Source organism: Petromyzon marinus, chromosome 14 (assembly GCF_048934315.1).
Source record: "Petromyzon marinus isolate PM22_M1 ecotype Great Lakes invasive population chromosome 14, UKy_Petmar_22M1.pri1.0, whole genome shotgun sequence".
Classification (NCBI taxonomy): Eukaryota; Metazoa; Chordata; class Hyperoartia; order Petromyzontiformes; family Petromyzontidae; genus Petromyzon; species Petromyzon marinus.
Window position 1 is genome coordinate 13,803,669 of NC_133680.1, and position 22,082 is coordinate 13,825,750.

Here is a 22,082-nt window from a genome sequence, read left to right on the forward strand (position 1 = left end):
GTGTGGCCATTGCGTGTGGATAAGGACACTCGTGAGCACAGCGTTTAAGTTTGTGGCCTCATTTTTGCATATGCATCACTATGGAGAAGAGGCGTTATTGCTTGTCGTTACCCGGACCAAATATACAGCCCATTGGGGGATGTGAGCATAATTTATTTTATAAGATGAACAAGCTACATAATTTATATTACAACTGTTGAGAACATTCCATTTATAGACAAATAGGCAATTATATTAACAGCATTGATATAAATATGGGCTTTTATTTTTTACAGGATCTGAGGAGTTAGAGCTGATAAATTGGTAGTAGCCCTTTTCTTTGTTATGAATCCGTAGTCCCACAGCTACTTGTGACTCTGAGCGTTCTCTCGTTTGCATAATCCTGGTACCACCGCGGAGAACACATCTGTTGATTATTGTGCAGACAGGACCAGTACACCCTTCCTGAGCATATTTAGCGTTGGACATCAGCGTAATGTTAAACCCAACTACGTAAAGTGCAAAAGAAGTTCAATATACATACATACAACTCGACTCTTCTCGACATCCCAGTCGATACGTGCGCTATGCGTAACGCTGACATTTTAAATGTCAAGAAGTCATCGTGGCCACCTCGCCATTTCTGGCAGATCTCTTAAGGTTTTGCTCAAGGTTGGTCTTAATGGAATTCCAACATCTTTGGCTGCCACTCTTGACCATTGGCCATCGTCCTTTCGAGTGACATGTTCTGATCACAAGCCCACTTGCTTTTCCTAACAGTTTTAAATATCTCTATAAAACTCTAATGCGTGTAAACGATTGTTGGCAGTAACCTGTAAAGTTCTGACAATTTCATTATAATACTTCACACTTAATGGATGGAGGAACAGTTAATATGTAATAGGCGTGTGTGTGTACAGAGCGGGGAGCGAAAGAGTAGCGGTTAGTGCGCTGCACTCCGAACCCGGTGACCTGAGTTCGATTCCCGCTCACGGCTAAACTGGTCCTGGGCCTCCCCTAGGTCGACTCAGCCTCAAATGAGGACCTGGTATAATGTGTAAATATCGCCACTAGGGAGACAAAGACGGTCGGGCGTGGTGCTGGTCGCCCACCCCCTCGTGTGCCGTGCCGGCCTCCATAGGTGCTCGCTAACGGCACTTGCCCCAATAGTCTGTTAAGGCTATACAGGGGATCTTTGTTTTTGTACGCAGCTGTGGCGGTCTGTGTGGATACGGTCGACACAGAAACTGCCCAGCTACTGACCAACTCAATCGTGGTCAAGTCTCGGAGAATGTCCCGGCGCGTCTCGGTCACCAGTCTTCCCACAGGTCTGCAGAAGGTCAGGTGATACACACCGTACGTGTGACCATTACACAGGCAGAGTGTTTAGAATTTGGCTACGAGAATTGCATTACTGTATTACCTACATATTTTTCTGTAATATTATGGAGTTGAAAACTGCCAAAAAAAAGCCACACTGTGCGTGGCACTATGAGACAGCACAATTGAGAAAACCTGTGCATATATTTACACAAGAAGAATAATCGTATTCACACTATTTCCTTTCATGAGTGGCTAGTTCACAGTATAAAGTAGTATGGGCAGATACAGTGAGGGAAAAAAGTATTTGATCCCCTGCTGATTTTGTACGTTTGCCCACTGACAAAGAAATGATCAGTCTATAATTTTAATGGTAGGTTTATTTGGACAGTGAGAGACAGGATAGCAACAAAAAATCCAGAAAAACGCATGTCAAAAATGTTATAAATTGATTTGCATTTTAATGAGGGAAATAAGTATTTGACCCCTCTCCAAAACATGACTTAGTACTTGGTGGCAAAACCCTTGTGAGCAATCACAGAGGTCAGACGTTTCTTGTAGTTGGCCACCAGGTTTGCACACATCTCAGGAGGGATTTTGTCCCACTCCTCTTTGCAAATCTTCTCGAAGTCATTAAGGTTTCGAGGCTGACGTTTGCCAACTCGAACCTTCAGCTCCCTCCACAGATTTTCTATGGGATTAAGGTCTGGAGACTGGCTAGGCCACTCAAGGACCTTAATGTGCTTCTTCTTGAGCCACTCCTTTGTTGCCTTGGCCGTGTGTTTTGACGGTACATGGCCCCGTCCATCGTCCCTTTGATGCGGTGAAGTTGTCCTGTCCCCTTAGCAGAAAAACACCCCCAAAGCATAATGTTTCCACCTCCATGTTTGACGATGGGGATGGTGTTCTTGGGGTCATAGGCAGCATTCGTCCTCCTCCAAACACGGCGAGTTGAGTTGATACCAAAGAGCCCCATTTTGGTCTCATCTGACCACAACACTTTCACTGAATCATTCAGATGTTCATTGGCAAACTTCAGACGGGCATGTATATGTGCTTTCTTGAGCAGCGGGACCTTGCGGGCACTGCAGGATTTCAGTCCTTCACGGCGTAGTGTGTTATCAATTGTTTTCTTGGTGACTATGGTTCCAGTTGCCTTGAGATCATTGACAAGATCCTCCCGTGTAGTTCTGGGCTGATTCCTCACCGTTCTCATGATCATTGCAACTCCACTAGGTGAGATCTTGCATGGAGCCCCAGGCCGAGGGAGATTGACAGTCTTTTGTGTTTCTTCCATTTGCGAATAGTCGCACCAACTGTTGTCACCTTCTCACCAAGCTGCTTGGCAATGGTCGTGTAGCCCATTGCAGCCTTGTGTAGGTCTACAATCTTGTCCCTGACATCCTTGGAGAGCTCTTTGGTCTTGGCCATGGTGGAGAGTTTGGAATCTGATTGATTGATTGCTTCTGTGGACAGGTGGCTGTTGTATATATAGGCCTTTTTCCAAAAAATTATATTAAAAATAATTCTGCCATTTTTTATAATAATAATCGATAAACTAAATAAACACCTTCAAACCCGCTACCTCCCACAAGCACCAAGCAGCTGGAGGTCGTAAAAGGCCATTAAGTAATCAACTCCGGGGCAAAGGGAGGTTAATGACTATCTGAAAAATCTCCAGATTGCCAAAGGACAGTTCACAAACAAATATCCAGAATCACAGGCACAGACACAGAGCACAGGGCAAACGGGCATAATAACTGATAAATATTTTTTTGTACGGAAAAAGTTGAAGCTTGGCTATAAGAATAAGTCGACATTATAGACTGCAGTATTCCTTATATTATTTCGTATTGTATCTTTCTTTCTACGTGGCTTTACCAAGAGAACCAAAGTACATGAGTTCCTGCAATCACGAAAACGTAAGTCCAAACTAAGCTATACCTCGAGAATAAAAAGCATGGATCCCTGGATGCAGACAGGGAGCAAAAAGTAATAAAACCCTTGAAATACTGGAGGTAACATCTAATGACATTACAAATCTTGGTTAAACATAAACCAAATAATAATCACAAGAGATTAGACCTCGGGTAACTCAAAATAGATACAAGAAAATAGGTCAAGCACACAAGACCAGATAATATGTATTCCATGAAATCAGAGCCTCCCCGGCTGCCTTTGTCTTCCAACAATTTGACACAAACACATGGTAGCCATAAATACGTATGAAAGGTGCCTCTCCTCCCTAATAGGAGAGACCACGAAGAGAGGAGTTGGGAATGCAAGCAAACAAAATGTGATGGTAAAACAGTCAAAGGTCAAAGGTCAAAAAGGGGGGGGGGCAGCCAGGCCGCTGCTGCCACGGGAGGAGGATGGTGACAGAGGGCATCTGTTTTTTTTTTTCTCTCGCAAGAGACGCGGAGAGAGGAGAGAGAATTTCACAATTTAAGCTCTGCAAGGGACAGCTCAGAAGAGGACAGCAAGCCAGCTCCGGGGCATGGCCTCGAGATCAACAATGCGTGTGGTGCATCGCGGAGAAGAGGGGCGAGGTGATGCTAGGTGATGAGTAGCGACATGCTACGCCGTGCGAATTCAGCGCCATCAGAAGTATCGCTCGAAAATCATTCCGCTATGGGCATCGACTCACAAGAGCCACTGCAGTTCGAGCTAAGCTGACGAGAAATCCGGCATCATCCGCGAGAGAGGGCGGAAAGCGCCAAACGTCGACCAAGCCTGCCATCAACGAACGAAAGCATCGTTCATCACCAGAGAGCCGGAGCCGGCGCGCAGTCGTGCCACCAGCGCCACCAAGCAAGAGTCTCAGCTGCCAGCGGACAAGCGTTGTGCCGACTCGGCTCATCCAGCAGGGGAAAGAGCCTGACCAGCCGCCCGTGAGCAAGAGTGTCAGCGCCAGCGAGAGCGCCGTGGGTTCGACCCACACGCACACCGACCAGCACCGGCTGGGAACCAAGACGAGAGTGAGGAACTGCAGCCAGCGGACGAGCTGCGGGCGCTATCTGACGACGGATCATCGCGCACCGACGGCGAGCGTCGTGCCGACTCTTCCACCCAGCTGTGGACAGAAACTGTGGCCACCCCCGAGCAAGAGAGAGAACGAAGCCATTTGTACGACCCTCCCCCACACTCACACCCTCACGACGCATCGCCCGGCGTCTGCTTTACGCAAAGATTTGAACAAGTGGCAAAGAAGACACAAAACAGGCATATCGGGACAAATAAGATTGTTCCAAAAAGTTATCTTGGTGTTTCAAGAAGGGTTGCCATTCCAAGGTGGTGCATTAAATATCAACTGATCGTGAAGAACATTGTTGCCCATTGAGTTACGTGGATACGGTCATTTAGAAGTATTTTAGTCGTTCGTTTTTTTATTTTTTATTGCACAATCTTACAAATGAATTAATTGATAACTATTCTTGCCTTCGGGATATGTTTCTTTATTGCCCTTCGTATGAATATCGTTGCATGAATTTTTTTTATAATTTTTCCTCTCACCGTGTATGCGCGCGTACTCTGAGGAATAATCGATTGTACTGTTACCCAGTTAACAAACGTGACCATTGAGGGTTAAATGTATGGATCAATGAGGGGAACATCTCCAGGAGTACTGTGTTGACAATTCCAAGCATAAGAGTTCGCATATTAGAGTGTTAAGGTTTTGTTTAGAAATTAAAATTGCTTAACACAGAAGTGTTTGAGTGTTTCATTCCTAAGTTCATGCGTAATAATCTCAATTATAAAAACTGTATCCTGCGGTGAGATTTGAATTTGGAGACCTGACATAACACACTAATACATAATCAGTAAATGTTAAAGTGAGAATAATTGTATTATACCGATCGATAATACGAACCTAGACAACGAAGCCGAGTTTAACCTGGCGTACTTACAGCACACCTGCATAACTTCAAACAATTCATTGTCTTATCCCCATTGATAATACTACCCTCGAAATCGAGGTTGATCCTAATTATCATAACTGTTCACATTAGCATAATTACATACAATCACATTAATTAATACGATTAGCATAATTTATGCACATACTTACATCAATTGACATAATTTCGAACAATTAGGCATTTTTCCTAATTTCATTATTTTTTTATATTTTCATTAAATTTTCATACCCGGCATATACAGCATGTCTTTTATACAGGTAACAAGCTGAGATTAGGAGCACTCCCTTTAAGAGTATGCTCCTAATCTCAGCTCGTTACCTGTATAAAAGACACCTGGGAGTCAGAAATCTTTCTGATTGAGAGGGGGTTAAATACTTATTTCCCTTATTAAAATGCACATCAATTTATAACATTTTTGACATGCGTCTTTCTGGATTTTTTTGTTGTTATTCTGTCTCTCACTGTTCAAATAAACCTACCATTAAAATTATAGACTGATAATTTCTTTGTCAATGGGCAAACGTACAACATCAGCAGGGGATCAAATACTTTTTCCCTCACTGTACGTGACATTGTCGAATATGTGAACCGGACAATGCCTTCCGCAGGCTGCCACCTCACTGATGGTCCTCTGGCCACACTCACGCGTTGATTATCTTAAAACTTGAGAGTTCTTATTCCCACTTGAAGGCACAATGAAGGGCCATTTTCAGGGCGTCAGCTTTTTTGCTCAAGCAAAAGTGTTGTTTGACACTAGTATACATAATAATGCTTTTTTGGGGGGGTTAGAGCTCATAAATAAAAATGAGTCGTTAAACCCACCGACACCCGACTCGGCTAATTAGTAAGGTTTGTGACGTAAACAAAACGTGTCAATTAGTTATTAGTTCAGCACACCTGTGTGTTAGAGAGTAAACCCACAACATTTACGTTTCGCTGGTGATTAACAACCATCTTCATCAATCAATGAGATAGTTATTTTTTTGTTAGAATGAATGAATGAATGAACAAAGTGTAGGTTAACCTTAAAAATAATTGCCAAGCAATATTCACTTTTCCAGTGCTGTGTTGATAAAAATGTGTAAAATGTTGTAAACATTACTCCTGCAGTGTCCTGGGAACCCATCCAAGAAGAAGCAATTCTGCAAGCTGCTGAAAAGCAGGGACAAGAAAAAAACGAAGTCTCCCAGCAGGCGGCCGTCAATTATGACCGTCAGCAAGCTTCAGAGCGAGGTGCTGCACATGCCTACCACGCAGTACGCAGGGCCTCGTGTCTCCAATCACGCGCTCGGCCTCGCCGCACACCTCAGGCACCGTGCCTCGGGGCCGCAATCACCACTGTGAATGTTTGGGGTTTCCTCCGAGCGAATGGTTCCCGGTAAGAGTTGGTTAGATCACGGATAGGATCCGGTGTGGCACGGTGGCGAGATGTTAACTACCTCGCCTGGTGTACAGGAGGTCATGGGTTCGATCCCGACCCTTGGCGCCTGTATATTTTGAGTTTACATCTTCTCCCCGTGGTAGCGTAGATTTTCACTCCACATTTGGGATCAACATATGTTGAAAGTATTTGGCTGCTATACATTTCCACGTGATAAGCCACTTCGTTGAGCTATCATTTGTGGCCAGACTGCTTCTGAAAAAAACTATATAGCTCAGTGGGCCTTGCCTTGTAAAATTTTAAAAAAAATTGTTTAGTTTCGCCCACCCCCACTTGCTAAGGGATGACAAAATTTTAATTTTTAAAAAACAAAGTCTTGTAATTCAGTGGAGATTTTTCGTGGTAATTGCAGGGACTATTATCACCACGATATTGTCCAGCATAGCAATTAGCACACTGCACTACGAACCTGGTGACCCAAGTAAAATTTCCCCACCATGGCTAAACATCACTGAGTGACATCTGAGCCTGTTCTGGAGGCCTCCTTCACCAAAGCTGCACTGAGGAGCGTGATGAAGTGTGGTTAAACAACCTCCATGGCCAGGGGTCGGCAACCTGCAGCTCCAGAGCAACTTGCGGCTTCATGATGTTATGTATTAAGGACTAACGTCTCACATTCATATTGCATTGCGGCTCTTGAAATACTGAGTTTTTTTACCGAATTCTAAAAATGGCTCTTATTGTTATTTCGGTTGCCAACCCCTGCCCATGATCGACTCGGTGTGGGGAGGCCTTCATCTAGCAGCAGATTGACAAATGGCTGTACATTGTAATTATTATTGTCTGGAATAAATATATTATGTTGAACTTTTTTCGCACCGTACGTAGCCAATCGTGCTAATCGGAGGTGCGGAGGAAAAGACAACAAACTAAACACAAAAAGCAGTTCTAAAGAAATTAGCTTTAAAACTAGATTTTAAAGTGCATAGCTCCAGTGGCTTCCTAATATCGGAAGAGCGTTCTAGAAAGCCGCAGAAGTGCATCTGAAGCCGCGTGATGTCGTGACTTCTTTTTTCAATGGCTAGCCAAATGCCGCTGCGAGGATGACTGAAGTTCGCGTGATTGGTTATGCTCCTTAACGAGATCAGCAATGTATTGTGGTTCATTTGTTTCAAGCACTTTGTAATGAGTTCGACCTTACAATGTATTCGTTTGGCAACCAGAGGCCAATGCAGCTCAGCGAGCACTGGACAGACATGTTCGGATCTTGCAGTACCCGTCACAACACGTGCTTACACCAGGGACGTGCGGTCAGGAGATGCAGAGGAGGCAGAGCCTCACCTGTCATACTCCAATGAAAATAGTTGTTACGGAAAGTAAAAAAAAGAATAATCAAATAAAATAAATATTAAGATTTTCCACTGATCTGTGTTATAAATGTAATTTCTGTACGATTCCAATAATTTTTATAGTCAAAATCGACAAATTTGCGGAGCTCCTCTGAAAAACCAGGAAGAGACGAGAGGTGAGGCAGCGACGAGCTCAGCCTCCCCTCTGATTGCGTAACCCCTCAGTAACTGGATGGAGCGCGGGCAATAAGCGCGTGCTTGTTACTATCTCAGTATGTCACCAATGTAATGTTTGTAGACCCCTTCATTTCATTTCCTCACCTTCCATACTCCAGGTAACTTACTTCACGTATGTGTATAAAGATATTTAGGCTCGCCGGTCTTGTCATGAAACTGCAATGAAAAAGCACCAGAGGAGGCAGCTATGTGAGGCCACGCCCCCCTCAGTATGTGAATCTGGCTCTGACACTAGTGACTCCCCAGCCATTGACCTCACCGCACATCACTAGCTTACACGTTTGACGAGCCAGGTGTGAGCAAACCAGTGGTGAACGCTCCGTCTGCGTGCGGCGCAGGTCGACGAGCTCTTGGTGGACGTGGCAAACAAATCCCTCCGGCTGCTCGCCACGCGCCAGGCGGAGCTGCGGCAGTGCGAGACGCTGGGCCAGGAGGTGCTCGCCTCCACCAAGCACTTCCAGAAGGTGTCGAGCCGCAGCGCACGCCGCCTCCGCTGGGGCTTCCTCTGCTTCTTCTGCTGCTGCTGTAAAGACTGCTGCTGAGGCAGGCGGACTCCAGCCTGTCGAGGCACGTTGATAACCGGAGCCACAGTAGCCACAGAGTGGGAAGTTGGGAGAGGGTCCTTCTATCGACTGGTGGTTCCCGGTGGTTGCTGGGTAGATTACTGATAGTATCTGCAGTTTCCCCACCACCCGCCCCCACTCCATCGTGGATAAGAGTTCTACTGCTGTACTATTATTATATTAAACTGACAGTTTATATTCAATCAATTTAAGGTATTAAACAAGATGTGTAATGGTAGAATGCACACGCAGAATGAACAAATTACTTACCAATGACTTAGCCAGTTTCTCAATTGACATTGTTTTATCCCCTAATATTATTTTTGTAATGCTTATATTCTCAGCATGTCGATTAGATAATAAAAAAAAAATCTGAAGTTCAATTGCATGAATGTATTTTCTTCAAATTAAAAAAGGTAACAACAATCAATATGCGATGTCATTTCCATACATGTTGAACACCACTAAAGACACGCATGAGTCCTATAAACACTCCACACTTCTCTTAAATACACGAGCACACATCCCCAGTGATATTCAGCTCAACCGAGCACGCAACTTCTTGAACTTGACTAATGGACTGGCTCGATTCGCTGTATTGTGCTGCGATTGTGATGCACGGTATTGCACTGCCTTGTGAGGACTGTTCTCAATGCGCAGTACTGGACTGCATTGTAATGTCGCTCGTTTCACTGTACATTGATCTTTGTATCGCACGAGCGACGGCGCAGCCTGGCCGGCCGGGTTGCCAAGAGACTGGTAGGGAGTCACTGCACGTGGGAGAGACAGGAGTGACTCCACTTGTCGATGGACGAGAGAAGCAAACAGCCTCGCGTCGACAATCAACCGCACGTGCAAGGGATGAGACTTGAACTAGACACAAGGGGGCGAGGTCCCCATGGGGTACAAGAGGTGTGTATGCGCACCGGGATCAGGGACAGCTGCGAGAGACGAGAGAATCGCTGTCCTCTGGGCAGGTAGCGTGAGCACGACACTGCCCTGCTTAGACCATCAGCAATAGCGGGCGGGAACGTAGCCAGAACGTATGTTGAAGTTCTTTCGCACCGTAAGTAGTCAACCGTGCTAATTGTAGATGTAAATGCAGTTAGACCATGAAGATGATAGGTACGAGATGCGTGAATTAAGAGGCGGGAGATGTGTGTAGGGGTGGCAATTGTGGGGAGCAAAAGGTGGGAGATACGTGGAGCGAGAAGCGGAGGTGGGAACAGCATGGGGTGAGGTGTCAAGCGGGGAGAGCGGCGGCACAGTGTGGAGACGGACGAACAGCTCACGAGAGAGGCGGAAAGCACGAGGTATGAACAGGGGTCGGCAAAGAAAATAACAAGATTATTTTTTCGAATTCGGTACAAAAAATATATATATTTCAAGAGCCGCAATATTGGCACGTGAATACGAGACGGTCCGTAATAACGTCACAAATCAGTCCTTAAAGGGGTGCATGTTGCGAATCCCTGGGTATGAACATACCTGCCAACTCATAGTTTACCCTTATTCTTGGACGAGGAAAGAGTTTTCAGGTCCATACGGCGCAAAGACGTTTCATTATGGGCAAAACAAATGTTTTGTCTATTTGTTTCTCCCTTGATGGACTTAACGTGGGATGAACGTAGGATGAACGTGGAGATTTATAAGGGCACGGGGTAACCAATAAGGTCTGCATTGGTCTGTAATAGGGTAGGCACTGATAAGGGGTTGACAGGTATATATGAGGAAAACTTTTAAGATGCACAGCATCAAAAAGGCAGTTGAAAAAATGGGGAGGATAAAAAAACCTGTCTTTTGCATCTACGAAATGGCATTCACTGATCAAACATTTGCATCTCATGTTGTTTCATGGCCCTGAAGAATGATCGATTGAGGTTTTTACTGTATTATACAATGTAAACATTCTCATAATACACTTAATTAAAACGTATCACTCTTATGTTTAAGTATTTTCGCAGTACCTTTACTTGTAATTTTTCAAGAGGGCAGGGATATTTTGAATGGTTTTTTCCCCCTATAATACACAAGGACACGAGTGGTCAATAAGGAAATGCAGGCAGCGTTTCAATGGCTGGGTTTACAATGCGATGTATTTTCTTAAATTATTTTAATGCACACCAAATTAAGAAAAATAAATAAGAGGTGGGCAGATAGCTCTGATGTCAGTGTTGAGATGGCACCACTCAAAATCTGAGTTTGAGTCCACCAGTTTCTCCAAGCGTAGCAAGTTGATGGGCTCAGCCTGGTCATCAATGACTAAAAAAAAAAACTCATTATATTAAATGTAGTTCTGCACTTAATTTGGCTGAATTCAGCTCCGAGAATAAAAACAATAGTGGCAGAGTCGGTGGGAAAGTTCTGCACCTTGCTCTATATACCAGGAGTCACTTGTAATCTCAGAGATAGTTCTGTGATATCTGGTTCTATGGGTCGTTTTCTAACACCAAGGGGTTGCACTGCTATACGAGAGATCCGAGTGGGTTTTTCATCTTATGAGATGCCAACAGCACAATGACTAAAATTGGGGATTTTTTTTACATAGATGAAAATATATATTTAAAACTGTCAATTAACTTCAGATGAAGAGCACCCAATAGTAGTTCTGAAACTTTATTTCAGCTTTAATGACAGTTACAGACAATGGGACAAACTTTTCAATACTTAATAAAACATACATTTTATTAAATTATGGCAACAAATTATGCACAATGAGCCAGGTACATCAATGAACGTGGAATAAGCATAAAACGCTGAATGAGGTCTAATTGCTGTTCACCTCCATCAAAGTATCATCTTCGGCCTCTGCAACTTTTTCATCATCTGTGAGGTTAAGAGTCAAGAGAAAATGTACAAATTACAATCTGCTCAATATGATTAATGTTCCGATGATTGCGGGTCACTCCTTTCATCTGCTCACGGGCTCCGGTAGCCCGAAGAATCGATCCATACATCAGTAGTTCTCAACCGGGGGTACGCAGACCCCTGGGGGTACGCAGACCCCTGGGGGTACGCAGACCCCTGGGGGTACGCAGACCCCTGGGGGTACGCAGACCCCTGGGGGTACGCAGACCCCTGGGGGTACGCAGACCCCTGGGGGTACGCAGACCCCTGGGGGTACGCAGACCCCTGGGGGTACGCAGACCCCTGGGGGTACGCAGACCCCTGGGGGTACGCGAGGTAATTTATAAATGTGTGAAATTATATCATACACGAGAGTCATTGGTGAATAATCATGCATGAAGCTGCCAATATAAAATAACTATGATAACATTTAAATCCATATGGTAACTTATAACGATATGAAAGACCTAACCTCCTTGTTTGAAAAATAATGTGATTTCCAAGAGTAGCCAGCGGATGGAAAAAAAGTACGTCATGCATGTAGAGCATCCGGTGAATGTTTGTATTTTTTGCAGATACCAGCTAGTTAGGATAACTAAAAAATGGACAATTGGTTAAACTATTGATGTTCATTATCCATACATTTATTTCTCAGGACTATGTTGGGTCAGGCAAGGGAGTACTCTGTTAAAATAAAATTCATCAAGGGGTACAGTCGTCAAAAAAGGTTGAGAACCACTGGCACATATAATACGACTGTGTGAATTTGGGGGCAGGATAATAGGTGCATGAACAGTAAAGTTTCACTGTCGATGAATATAAGAAAGTTACCAGAACATTGTGAGATTTAACTTTACTTACTCTCCAGCATCTCTTGAAGCTCATGAATGGTGCTTAGAAGCACGTGGAACTGTTTCCTCCGCAGCTCCAACTAAACCACAGGCAGCCACAGCACACATTGTTTGCAGGAGTCAATTGCGTCAGCAACATGCACATCACACGGGAGTGAGTATAATGTGTAGTGTGAGAAAATACTTTTTAAAAAAATCACCTTGTTCTCAACACTCTCTTTGGCTTGTAACAGATTCTGGAGATCTTTGTCCAGCTCTTCAAGTTGCCTGAGGGAGAAAATGTACAAACAAAACTTGATCTATCAAACTTTTAATATTACATTTGGAATTCTGCACAGAATATCTAACCAAAATTGTATACATGACTCATCTTTCATAAATAACAGTTTAGTATACAGACCCTTATTCAGTACAGCTGCCAAATTTGAATAAAAAAATACTCATGCTTATTTTGCCTACAAAAGCACGTTATCATCTGTTAATTAAATTTTTTATAGGAATGCACGAAATATTAGCAATTCGAAAAATACAGCAGTATGTTTTAGTATTAAATTTTCAGGGTTGGCTACATACGGCGCGAAAGAAGTTCAACATACATCCATACATATTTGACAAAATTTAAGAAATTAAAAGAATCCAAAGCTCAATATTACTTGAGCCCCTTGGGCCACCCTAGTCACGTGACCACCACGTTGAGGGTCAGAAAGGGGAATGGAGCACAGAGGGTCACAGGAGCTGCAAACACAACTGACCTTCATGTCAATGAAACAAATGTGTTCAATGGTAAATGTAAACACGATTCACGATACAAATAAATGCTTATTCCATACTGATGTTAAAGCAAACAAAAATAAAAAGATTTTAATATATTGTGAAACACTTACTTGAGTGTCTTGCTTCTATCAGGGTGCTGCTCAATTACTTTGGCCAAAGCATCATACTCTGAGAAAGGAGAGGACATCAAACCATCATCATAAGTCGAGTATCCTCCACTTCTAAAACACATTTTCTGGACCCACCTCATAATGTACATCTGAAAGGTTTAAAGATGTATTTTAAATGTAATATCACCCCCAATTAAGGGGGTATCAAAACATTGCACAAAATCATATAAAATCGGGTAAAATACGGAACAATAAAAAATGATAAAATGTATTTTCTCCTATACCACGGTAGTTGTGTTCCTGTAGAACAGCGCGTTATGGAAATCGCAAGTTACAATAAATAAATATACATCGAGTAAAGCACAGTCCGCCATAACACGTGAAATGCGTACACAGGCTGAACAAAGACTGAAGCGCGTGGGTAGCATCTCGAAGCATCCAGCAGCATCCCGCCTTGTGTAATGCTATGCCGAGGCAGCCGTACAACCGCTTGGTGTGAAGTAGTTGTTCACTCAACTGCATCATATCCAATTCGCATCCGCATTATGAAACAGCGCGTTATGGAAATCGCAAGTTATAATAAATAAAAATACAGAGTAAAGCACAGTCCGCGATAACACAGTCATCGCGCTATATCCAATTTGCGTTATGAATACATGCATAATAGAACAGACTGGAGTGAGTCTTGCATTCCCTTCTGAACACACAGACTCGGTGCACACAGGACCTCAGCCGGCAAGGCATTCCAGGTCCTCAGAGCGGTACTCGAAAAGGCCTGGCCACCCAGAATCGGGTGCCAGATGCGTGGCTGGGAGAGTCGGCCCTTCTCTGACAATCGCAGCACATAGGCCCCCAGTCGCATGAGGGCTTGCAGATATGTAGGTCCAAGACCGTGCACTGCTTTATAGGCCAAAATAGCCAGCTTGTACTGGATACGGAAGCTTACTGGAAGCCAGTGCAGATCGTGGAGTGGGAATAATGCGCTCAAAGCGGGCTAGATGCCTCAGCATTCGAGCCGCCGTGTTCTGCACTGCTGAAACTTCCACACCATGGCACAAGGTGCAGAGTCGGACCACCATTTATAAGCGGACGTTCGACCTCGCCATGGCCCAATCTAAACTTGAGACCAATTTACCTTGACGATTCTTGCGTATCCGTTTGGCTTGAAGGATCTCCTGCTTGCACTGTGTGATCCTTTCATGGCCAGCTGCAATGCTGTCCTCTTTTGCCGGAGTAGAAAAAAATGCAAGAAATACCAATATGTGAAGGTGCATAAACACTTGAAAACGCTGTACATGTATTCCCTGATCTACGAACGTTCGGTTTCCGAAGTTTCTCGTTCACGCAATTGACAAATTATGAACAGTTTTCACTTAACGAAATCGAATTTCCGCGTGAACGCAATTTCCCTTGGCACGCGAGATAAGATCATCAAACAAGCACCCAGGAGGCTGCGACAGCGTCACGGTATCCCAACAGTGCAACAGTAACGCCTCCACATCGACTTTCCAGTCATTCCAACATGCAGATATTTTGGTGAGTTCCCAGAAAAGGTAAATTATTTTAGTTTTAAATTAATTAGTATTCAATCGTTTTAATATTTGTTCTTTATTATTACTGTACTGTGAAAAGTGATATAGGTGTATATTGTTAGATTAGGAGTAGAGTAAGGCTGTCCAAAATACATCCACAATTGTTCGTATTAAACTAATGAGAAGCCATTCCGATTTATACACTTTTTTAATGTGTGTTTTAAAGAATGCATCCCCCTTCGTAAATCGAGCGATACCTGTATATACAGGAACAGAGAAGTATATAGTTATGCGTTTAGTGTCAAAAGCCATTACCTCACGTAGATGGTGTTTTATTACCTCACATATATAAGAAATTCAAATGCATTTTTCCCTAAAGCCTGCCTTGCAGCTGATAACTAAATTGTAGCTCCTTCAGCGATTTATCCGCCAAATCTCTGCTTTTTAACTACATATATGCTCTTTAATAGGCTGAACATACTGGGCGCTGGGGGAAGCAGTCTCCCAAGTGTCAATGACACAACCCCGAATATACCTGTTATCCTATCTACAGCTCCTTCACTAACAACCTAAAGTTACAGCTGACACACATTTATGTTTTGGATGTTATGATAAATGTACAAGTTTGTTTGGCAAATATTTGAAGGACCACTTGTAAGGCTCAAGGCTGCGAGTCGTTTGCAGAAATACAGCTTCAGTTCTCACCGATATGTTTGTAGATCTTTCCATAGTTGTTCATCTCCCGCAGGTTCATGTTATGCACCAGAACGGTTTTTCCCATAGAGAACTCGCACTGCGCCAGGGCCCCAACCATTCGCTGGTACTGGCTGTAGCTGTCGGTACAGGTCAGGCACGTAGCAACATTGAAGCGTACAAATAACAATGGTTCCATGTCACAACGCAGATTTCCAGGATGTGGGCAGGGTGGTTAGTGGAGGAATCGCGCATCGCTCCATGAATTCAGCCAAACAGAATTCGATGCCTGGCCGAAACTAGAATCAGCAGTAATATCTGAACACGCCTTCTTTCACCAACTCGCACTGACCAGCGTGAAGCGTGGTGAAACAACTCATATCAACGTGGCCTGTTATTTGAGATGAGCATTGCTCTTGACTTTAAGTAATTTAAACTAATACCACAATGCCTTCTGAAGAACACAATGGAAGCGTGTGTGATTTGGCAGCCAGGCTCCGTGTACCGCGCGGCATCACCTCTCGTCCTGCGAGAGCGAGTCATTGCTGCACCACTTGATGAAGCTCTTCAGCAGGGAATTGATGCGGCGATCGTCTCCGCCTCCATCTCCGTCAATCAGCAGCCGCTTGCGGATCACCTCGTCTGCAGAACACCGCAGTTCGGAAGATCATCCACTCTGACCCATCACTCAACAGCACGCACCTTACACCAAATCCACTCAAGCTCTGAGATATCTTCCACTCTCACCCAGCACTCACCTACACCAACCCACTCACACTCTGATACCATCCACTCTCACCCAGCACTCACCTACACCAACCCACACACACTCTGATACCATCCACTCTCACCCAGCACTCACCTACACCAAACCCACTCACACTGATACCATCCACTCTCACCCAGCACTCACCTACACCAACCCACTCACACTCTGATACCATCCACTCTCACCCAGCACTCACCTACACCAACCCACTCACACTCTGATACCATGCACTCTCACCCAGCACGCACCTACACCAACCCACTCACACTCTGATACCATCCACTCTCACCCAGCACTCACCTACACCAACCCACTCACACTCTGATACCATCCACTCTCACCCAGCACTCACCTACACCAAACCCACTCACACTGATACCATCCACTCTCACCCAGCACTCACCAACACCAACCCACTCACACCCTGATACCATCCACTCTCACCCAGCACTCACCTACACCAACCCACTCACACCCTGATACCATCCACACTCACCCAGCACTCACCTACACCAACCCACTCACACTCTGATACCATCCACTCTCACCCAGCACTCACCTACACCAACCCACTCACACTCTGATACCATCCACTCTCACCCAGCACTCACCTACACCAACCCACTCACACTCTGATACCATCCACTCTCACCCAGCACTCACCTACACCAACCCACTCACACTGATACCATCCACTCTCACCCAGCACTCACCTACACCAACCCACTCACACCCTGATACCATCCACTCTCACCCAGCACTCACCTACACCAACCCACTCACACTCTGATACCATCCACTCTCACCCAGCACTCACCTACACCAACCCACTCACACTCTGATACCATGCACTCTCACCCAGCACGCACCTACACCAACCCACTCACACTCTGATACCATCCACTCTCACCCAGCACTCACCTACACCAACCCACTCACACTCTGATACCATCCACTCTCACCCAGCACTCACCTACACCAAACCCACTCACACTGATACCATCCACTCTCACCCAGCACTCACCAACACCAACCCACTCACACCCTGATACCATCCACTCTCACCCAGCACTCACCTACACCAACCCACTCACACCCTGATACCATCCACACTCACCCAGCACTCACCTACACCAACCCACTCACACTCTGATACCATCCACTCTCACCCAGCACTCACCTACACCAACCCACTCACACTGATACCATCCACTCTCACCCAGCACTCACCTACACCAACCCACTCACACCCTGATACCATCCACTCTCACCCAGCACTCACCTACACCAACCCACTCACACTCTGATACCATCCACTCTCACCCAGCACTCACCTACACCAACCCACACACACTCTGATACCATCCACTCTCACCCAGCACTCACCTACACCAACCCACTCACACTCTGATACCATCCACTCTCACCCAGCACTCACCTACACCAACCCACTCACACTCTGATACCATGCACTCTCACCCAGCACGCACCTACACCAACCCACTCACACTCTGATACCATCCACTCTCACCCAGCACTCACCTACACCAACCCACTCACACTCTGATACCATCCACTCTCACCCAGCACTCACCTACACCAAACCCACTCACACTGATACCATCCACTCTCACCCAGCACTCACCAACACCAACCCACTCACACCCTGATACCATCCACTCTCACCCAGCACTCACCTACACCAACCCACTCACACCCTGATACCATCCACACTCACCCAGCACTCACCTACACCAACCCACTCACACTCTGATACCATCCACTCTCACCCAGCACTCACCTACACCAACCCACTCACACTCTGATACCATCCACTCTCACCCAGCACTCACCTACACCAACCCACTCACACTCTGATACCATCCACTCTCACCCAGCACTCACCTACACCAACCCACTCACACTGATACCATCCACTCTCACCCAGCACTCACCTACACCAACCCACTCACACCCTGATACCATCCACTCTCACCCAGCACTCACCTACACCAACCCACTCACACTCTGATACCATCCACTCTCACCCAGCACTCACCTACACCAACCCACTCAAACTGATACCATCCACTCTCACCCAGCACTCACCTACACCAACCCACTCACACTCTGATACCATCCACTCTCACCCAGCACTCACCTACACCAAACTCCACTCACTCTCTTAATATGCAACAACTCAGCAGACAACACGCCTCCTTCACATGCATATCACCTGTTCCTCTGGATTCGTAGCACAGCGCGCTAACCGATACAATACCGCTACCCAACAATAACTGCTGCTCGCCATTAAGCAGCGGTGACGTCACCACGGCGCTTGTGCCAGGCTAGGTGCACCTCGAGGCCACGTGAAGTACCAAAGGCCGGCTTACACGTCACGGGACAGACCCAGGTTCGATGGACTGACTGAAATGACTGACTGATGCACACGACCTGTGCTCCCCACTGTTCCACCTTTCTGCGTTTTATCCGCCCGGCGCTCCGCTCGCTGTTGTGAGCGTCAATCCTCCGCCCTCCACTATTGCTGGCGGGCGACTGCCTCCAACTGTTTAGCGGCGTCCTTGACGAGCCTCCTACTCCTCCTCCTGAGGCCGATCTTAACACCAAGTCCACTCAGCTCCACATCCACGTGCACCGCAACAGCTCCGTCTCTTCTCTAGGCCGTTCCGCGCCCGGTTAGCCCCCCTCGCTCCGGCCAAGTTGCCGGTGGCTGGGGATGCGGGGCCACACGGCCCAGGCAACATCGCCTGCCGGAGTCAGCTCACTGCTGGGACTGTCTCCCCACACAAAGACCCCCCGCGCACAGCCTGTTGGGGCAAGTGCTGTGAGTGAGTAGCACCTGTGGGTAGGACGGAACGGCACACGAGCGGGTACGTGGCCAGCACCACGCTCGGGCCGCCCTGTCTCCCTGGTTGGCGATGTTTACTGCACACACCGCGCCAGGCACTCATTTGAGGCCGAGTCGAGCAAGGGGAAGAGGCCCAGGACCGATTCAGAGAGTCGTCACCGGTGTTGGTGGCCGTCAATCGAACTCGGGCCGCAGGGTTCTTAGCGCAGCACGCTAACCGCTACACTACCGCTTGTCCCCCCAACGCAGAGAGACAAACACAGAAAGAGAGACAAACACACAGAGACAAACACAAAGAGAGAGACAAAGACGGTCGCGTACCGTCCGTGGCCGCCACGCTACCCATTCCGCCCGTTCCTCGCATCTCCCGGCGTGCACCGCGTTCTGTGCGCCGCCTCTCATTGGCCGCGAGGCCGCGCACGCGCTGCCAATGGGCGGTGCGGACTTTGGACGTGGCGGGGCGGTGGGCACTTGGGGGGGGGGGGCTTATGGGTGTGTGGGGGGACTTTGCGGGGGGGAGGGGCTTGGGGGGGTGAGGGGGGACTTGAGGGGGATTTAGGTGGGGGGCATCAAGTTCGCCGGGTCCTTCAGTTTAGCCTCCATGTATATTTTTATTAATAATACGCCAAGAGTATGTCTCGCGCGTGACGTCACTCCACATGAGGCTCCCGCCATTAATAATCATGAGGGGTGACGTCACTCCACATTCCGCACCCCTCCCCAATAATCATGAGGGATGACGTCACTCCACATGTCGCACCCCTCCTCAATAACCATGAGGGGTGACGTCACTCCACATGTCGCACCCCTCCACAATAACCATTAGCGGGTGACGTCACTCCACAGGCCCCCCCCTCCCTCATTAATAATCATGAGCTGAACAATTTTTCTATTGAATATTTCAGATTGACTGCAATATACACCCGTCCTTGGACGGGCAAACAAGCTCGTTTAGAAACACGCGTTCAGAGTACAGTACTGTATTTGGCTGCTATAAATGTCCACGTGATGATCCACTTCGTTGAGCTATCATTTATGGTCAGGTCGCTTCTGAAAAAGAGCTTTGTAGCTCAGCGGGTTTTAGGGGCCGTCCATAAATGACGTCACGCACCTGGGGGGGGGGGGGTCAGACATTTGTGACGATGTGTGACGAGGGGGGTGGGTTGAGAAATGTGACGTCACATCAAAATTGGCAACTTTAAATAAATATCGACAACACGGTCTACTTAATTAGACTTTTTAAATAAATGCTTTCTCCTACAACATCAGAGCGCAGCGCCACATTAAATACGCACTACATTTTTTTTTGGGGGGGGGGGGCAGAGCTTTGTGACGTCATATTTGAGGGGGTGTCTGTCTTTTTGTGACGCCGTGTGACGAAGAGGGGGGGGGGTCAAAAATCGTCAAAAATCGCGTGACGTCATTTATAGACGGCCCCTTAACTGGTAAAATAAAATAGTTTAGTTAGTCTGCATTAACCACAAGCACTTGTGGCAAATATTCTAATAATTTCTGCATTGTCTTTGAAACTGACTACATTATCAGAGCATGTCTGTTTGCATGTTTTGCCACAAGTACTTGTGGTTAATGCAGACCTGATGTCTTGCAAAAGGGAACTTTTGGTGTTTGAACATCTTAACTGCTTTATTGCCAGAAAGGGTAAAGCCTATTCTTATATTATTTTTAATCATTTTGCGACTGGAAAAAAGGTCCCGAAGTTATAGGAGCAGGGTTGTTAACCGGTAAGTACGAAACCGGTAGCCACTCACCGTTTCAAGTGAAATGTTAGCAATGTTGTGCACCCATTGGCGCCCGCGAACGGCGGCTGAAAGCCACTTTCCCTGGCTTCTCGGTTGTAGGCGCAGCTCTGCAGTTGCCTGCTCACGCCACTGCTGGCGGAAGGAGTCTCCACTGCAGGGAACTCCGAGAGAGTGTGTATTTGGTCTACTCTTCCACGTTGACAGACGGACAGGAGCGGCGTGAGGACCTACAATGTACCCGACCACAGGCGACCTGCCGATCAGAGACCATCTCTGGTGTACACATTTATTATACTATTGGGTCAACAAAAGCGAGGGGCAGATTTGAGAGAGAAGAAAATGTACACTGTTTCAACTTCCCCGCTGGGAGATGGAATAGCGAGCCGGTGACCTTTGGATGGCAAGTCGAGTGTGCTTGCGAACCCATTCATAAGACCAAGGTGGCAGCTCCCTCAGTGCAGAGTAAGGCATGGCATTTGTTGGAATAATATAGCAGAGCAATTTCATACAGTACTGTACGTTAAAGATGGCCAAATTCCACGCCTGCGAGGAAGTGGCAACATGGCGATTGGGAGAATGAGTTCTGGTAACATGGGACTAGATTCGTGGACATTGTGTAGGGCCTTACGGAAAAATAATGTCGCCAACTTTCACCTTGCACATCTGTGATGGCTCATATGTCATCATCAGCCATGGTTTATTCACTGCTGGATGAAAGCCTTCCCACATAGTCACCATCTCATGGTGCAGCACTCCATGAAGCTCCTGCACAAGTTAATCTCATCGCTCCATTCTCCACGGTGGTCATCCTTCCGGATGCTTTGGCTGCCACTCCATGTTGAACTTCTTTCACACCGTACGTAGCCAACCATGCTAATCTGAGGTGAGAGTCTTGACCATGGCCAGATATTCCAAATACAATACACCGTATACGAAACTATTGTTATAATTCCTTCAAGTTATACATTATGCCCAAGCCCACTGTTCTTAGGACAATGTTTCCAATTTGTGTTCCCCATGCCTTTGTAATTCCAAACAATAATCTAACCATACTGCTTTATAAACGTTTAAGCTTTACTTCCATTTTCATCGTCAGTGGTCATGTTTCCAACCCATGACATTATTCGT

At 46.3% G+C, this 22,082-nt stretch overlaps 1 protein-coding gene across 1 annotated transcript; it reads right to left on the reverse strand.

The window, feature by feature from the left end:
• Positions 1–11,349: 11,349 nt before the first annotated feature.
• On the reverse strand, positions 11,350–19,654 carry THOC7 (THO complex subunit 7). The gene is made up of 8 exons (XM_032954026.2): positions 19,516–19,654; positions 16,075–16,198; positions 15,569–15,696; positions 14,467–14,553; positions 13,332–13,389; positions 12,648–12,714; positions 12,458–12,527; positions 11,350–11,575 (listed from the first exon to the last, which is right to left on the reverse strand). Exons 1-8 carry the CDS (start codon positions 19,556–19,558, stop codon positions 11,517–11,519), a joined length of 636 nt encoding a protein of 211 aa, XP_032809917.1. The 5' UTR covers positions 19,559–19,654; the 3' UTR covers positions 11,350–11,516.
• Between the last annotated feature and the right edge of the window lie 2,428 nt (positions 19,655–22,082).

What these genes read in the sequence shown, in the direction of transcription:
- THOC7 (XM_032954026.2), bottom strand. Translation starts at nt 19,558, where the DNA reads ATGCGAGGAACGGGCGGAATGGGTAGCGTGGCGGCCACGGACG. An exon ending in TCGCTCTCGCAGGACGAGAG is followed by an intron (nt 15,697 to 16,074) that starts GTGATGCCGCGC and finishes CTGTACCGACAG; the next exon opens with CTACAGCCAGTACCAGCGAA. An exon ending in AAAGATCTACAAACATATCG is followed by an intron (nt 14,554 to 15,568) that starts GTGAGAACTGAA and finishes CTCCGGCAAAAG; the next exon opens with AGGACAGCATTGCAGCTGGC.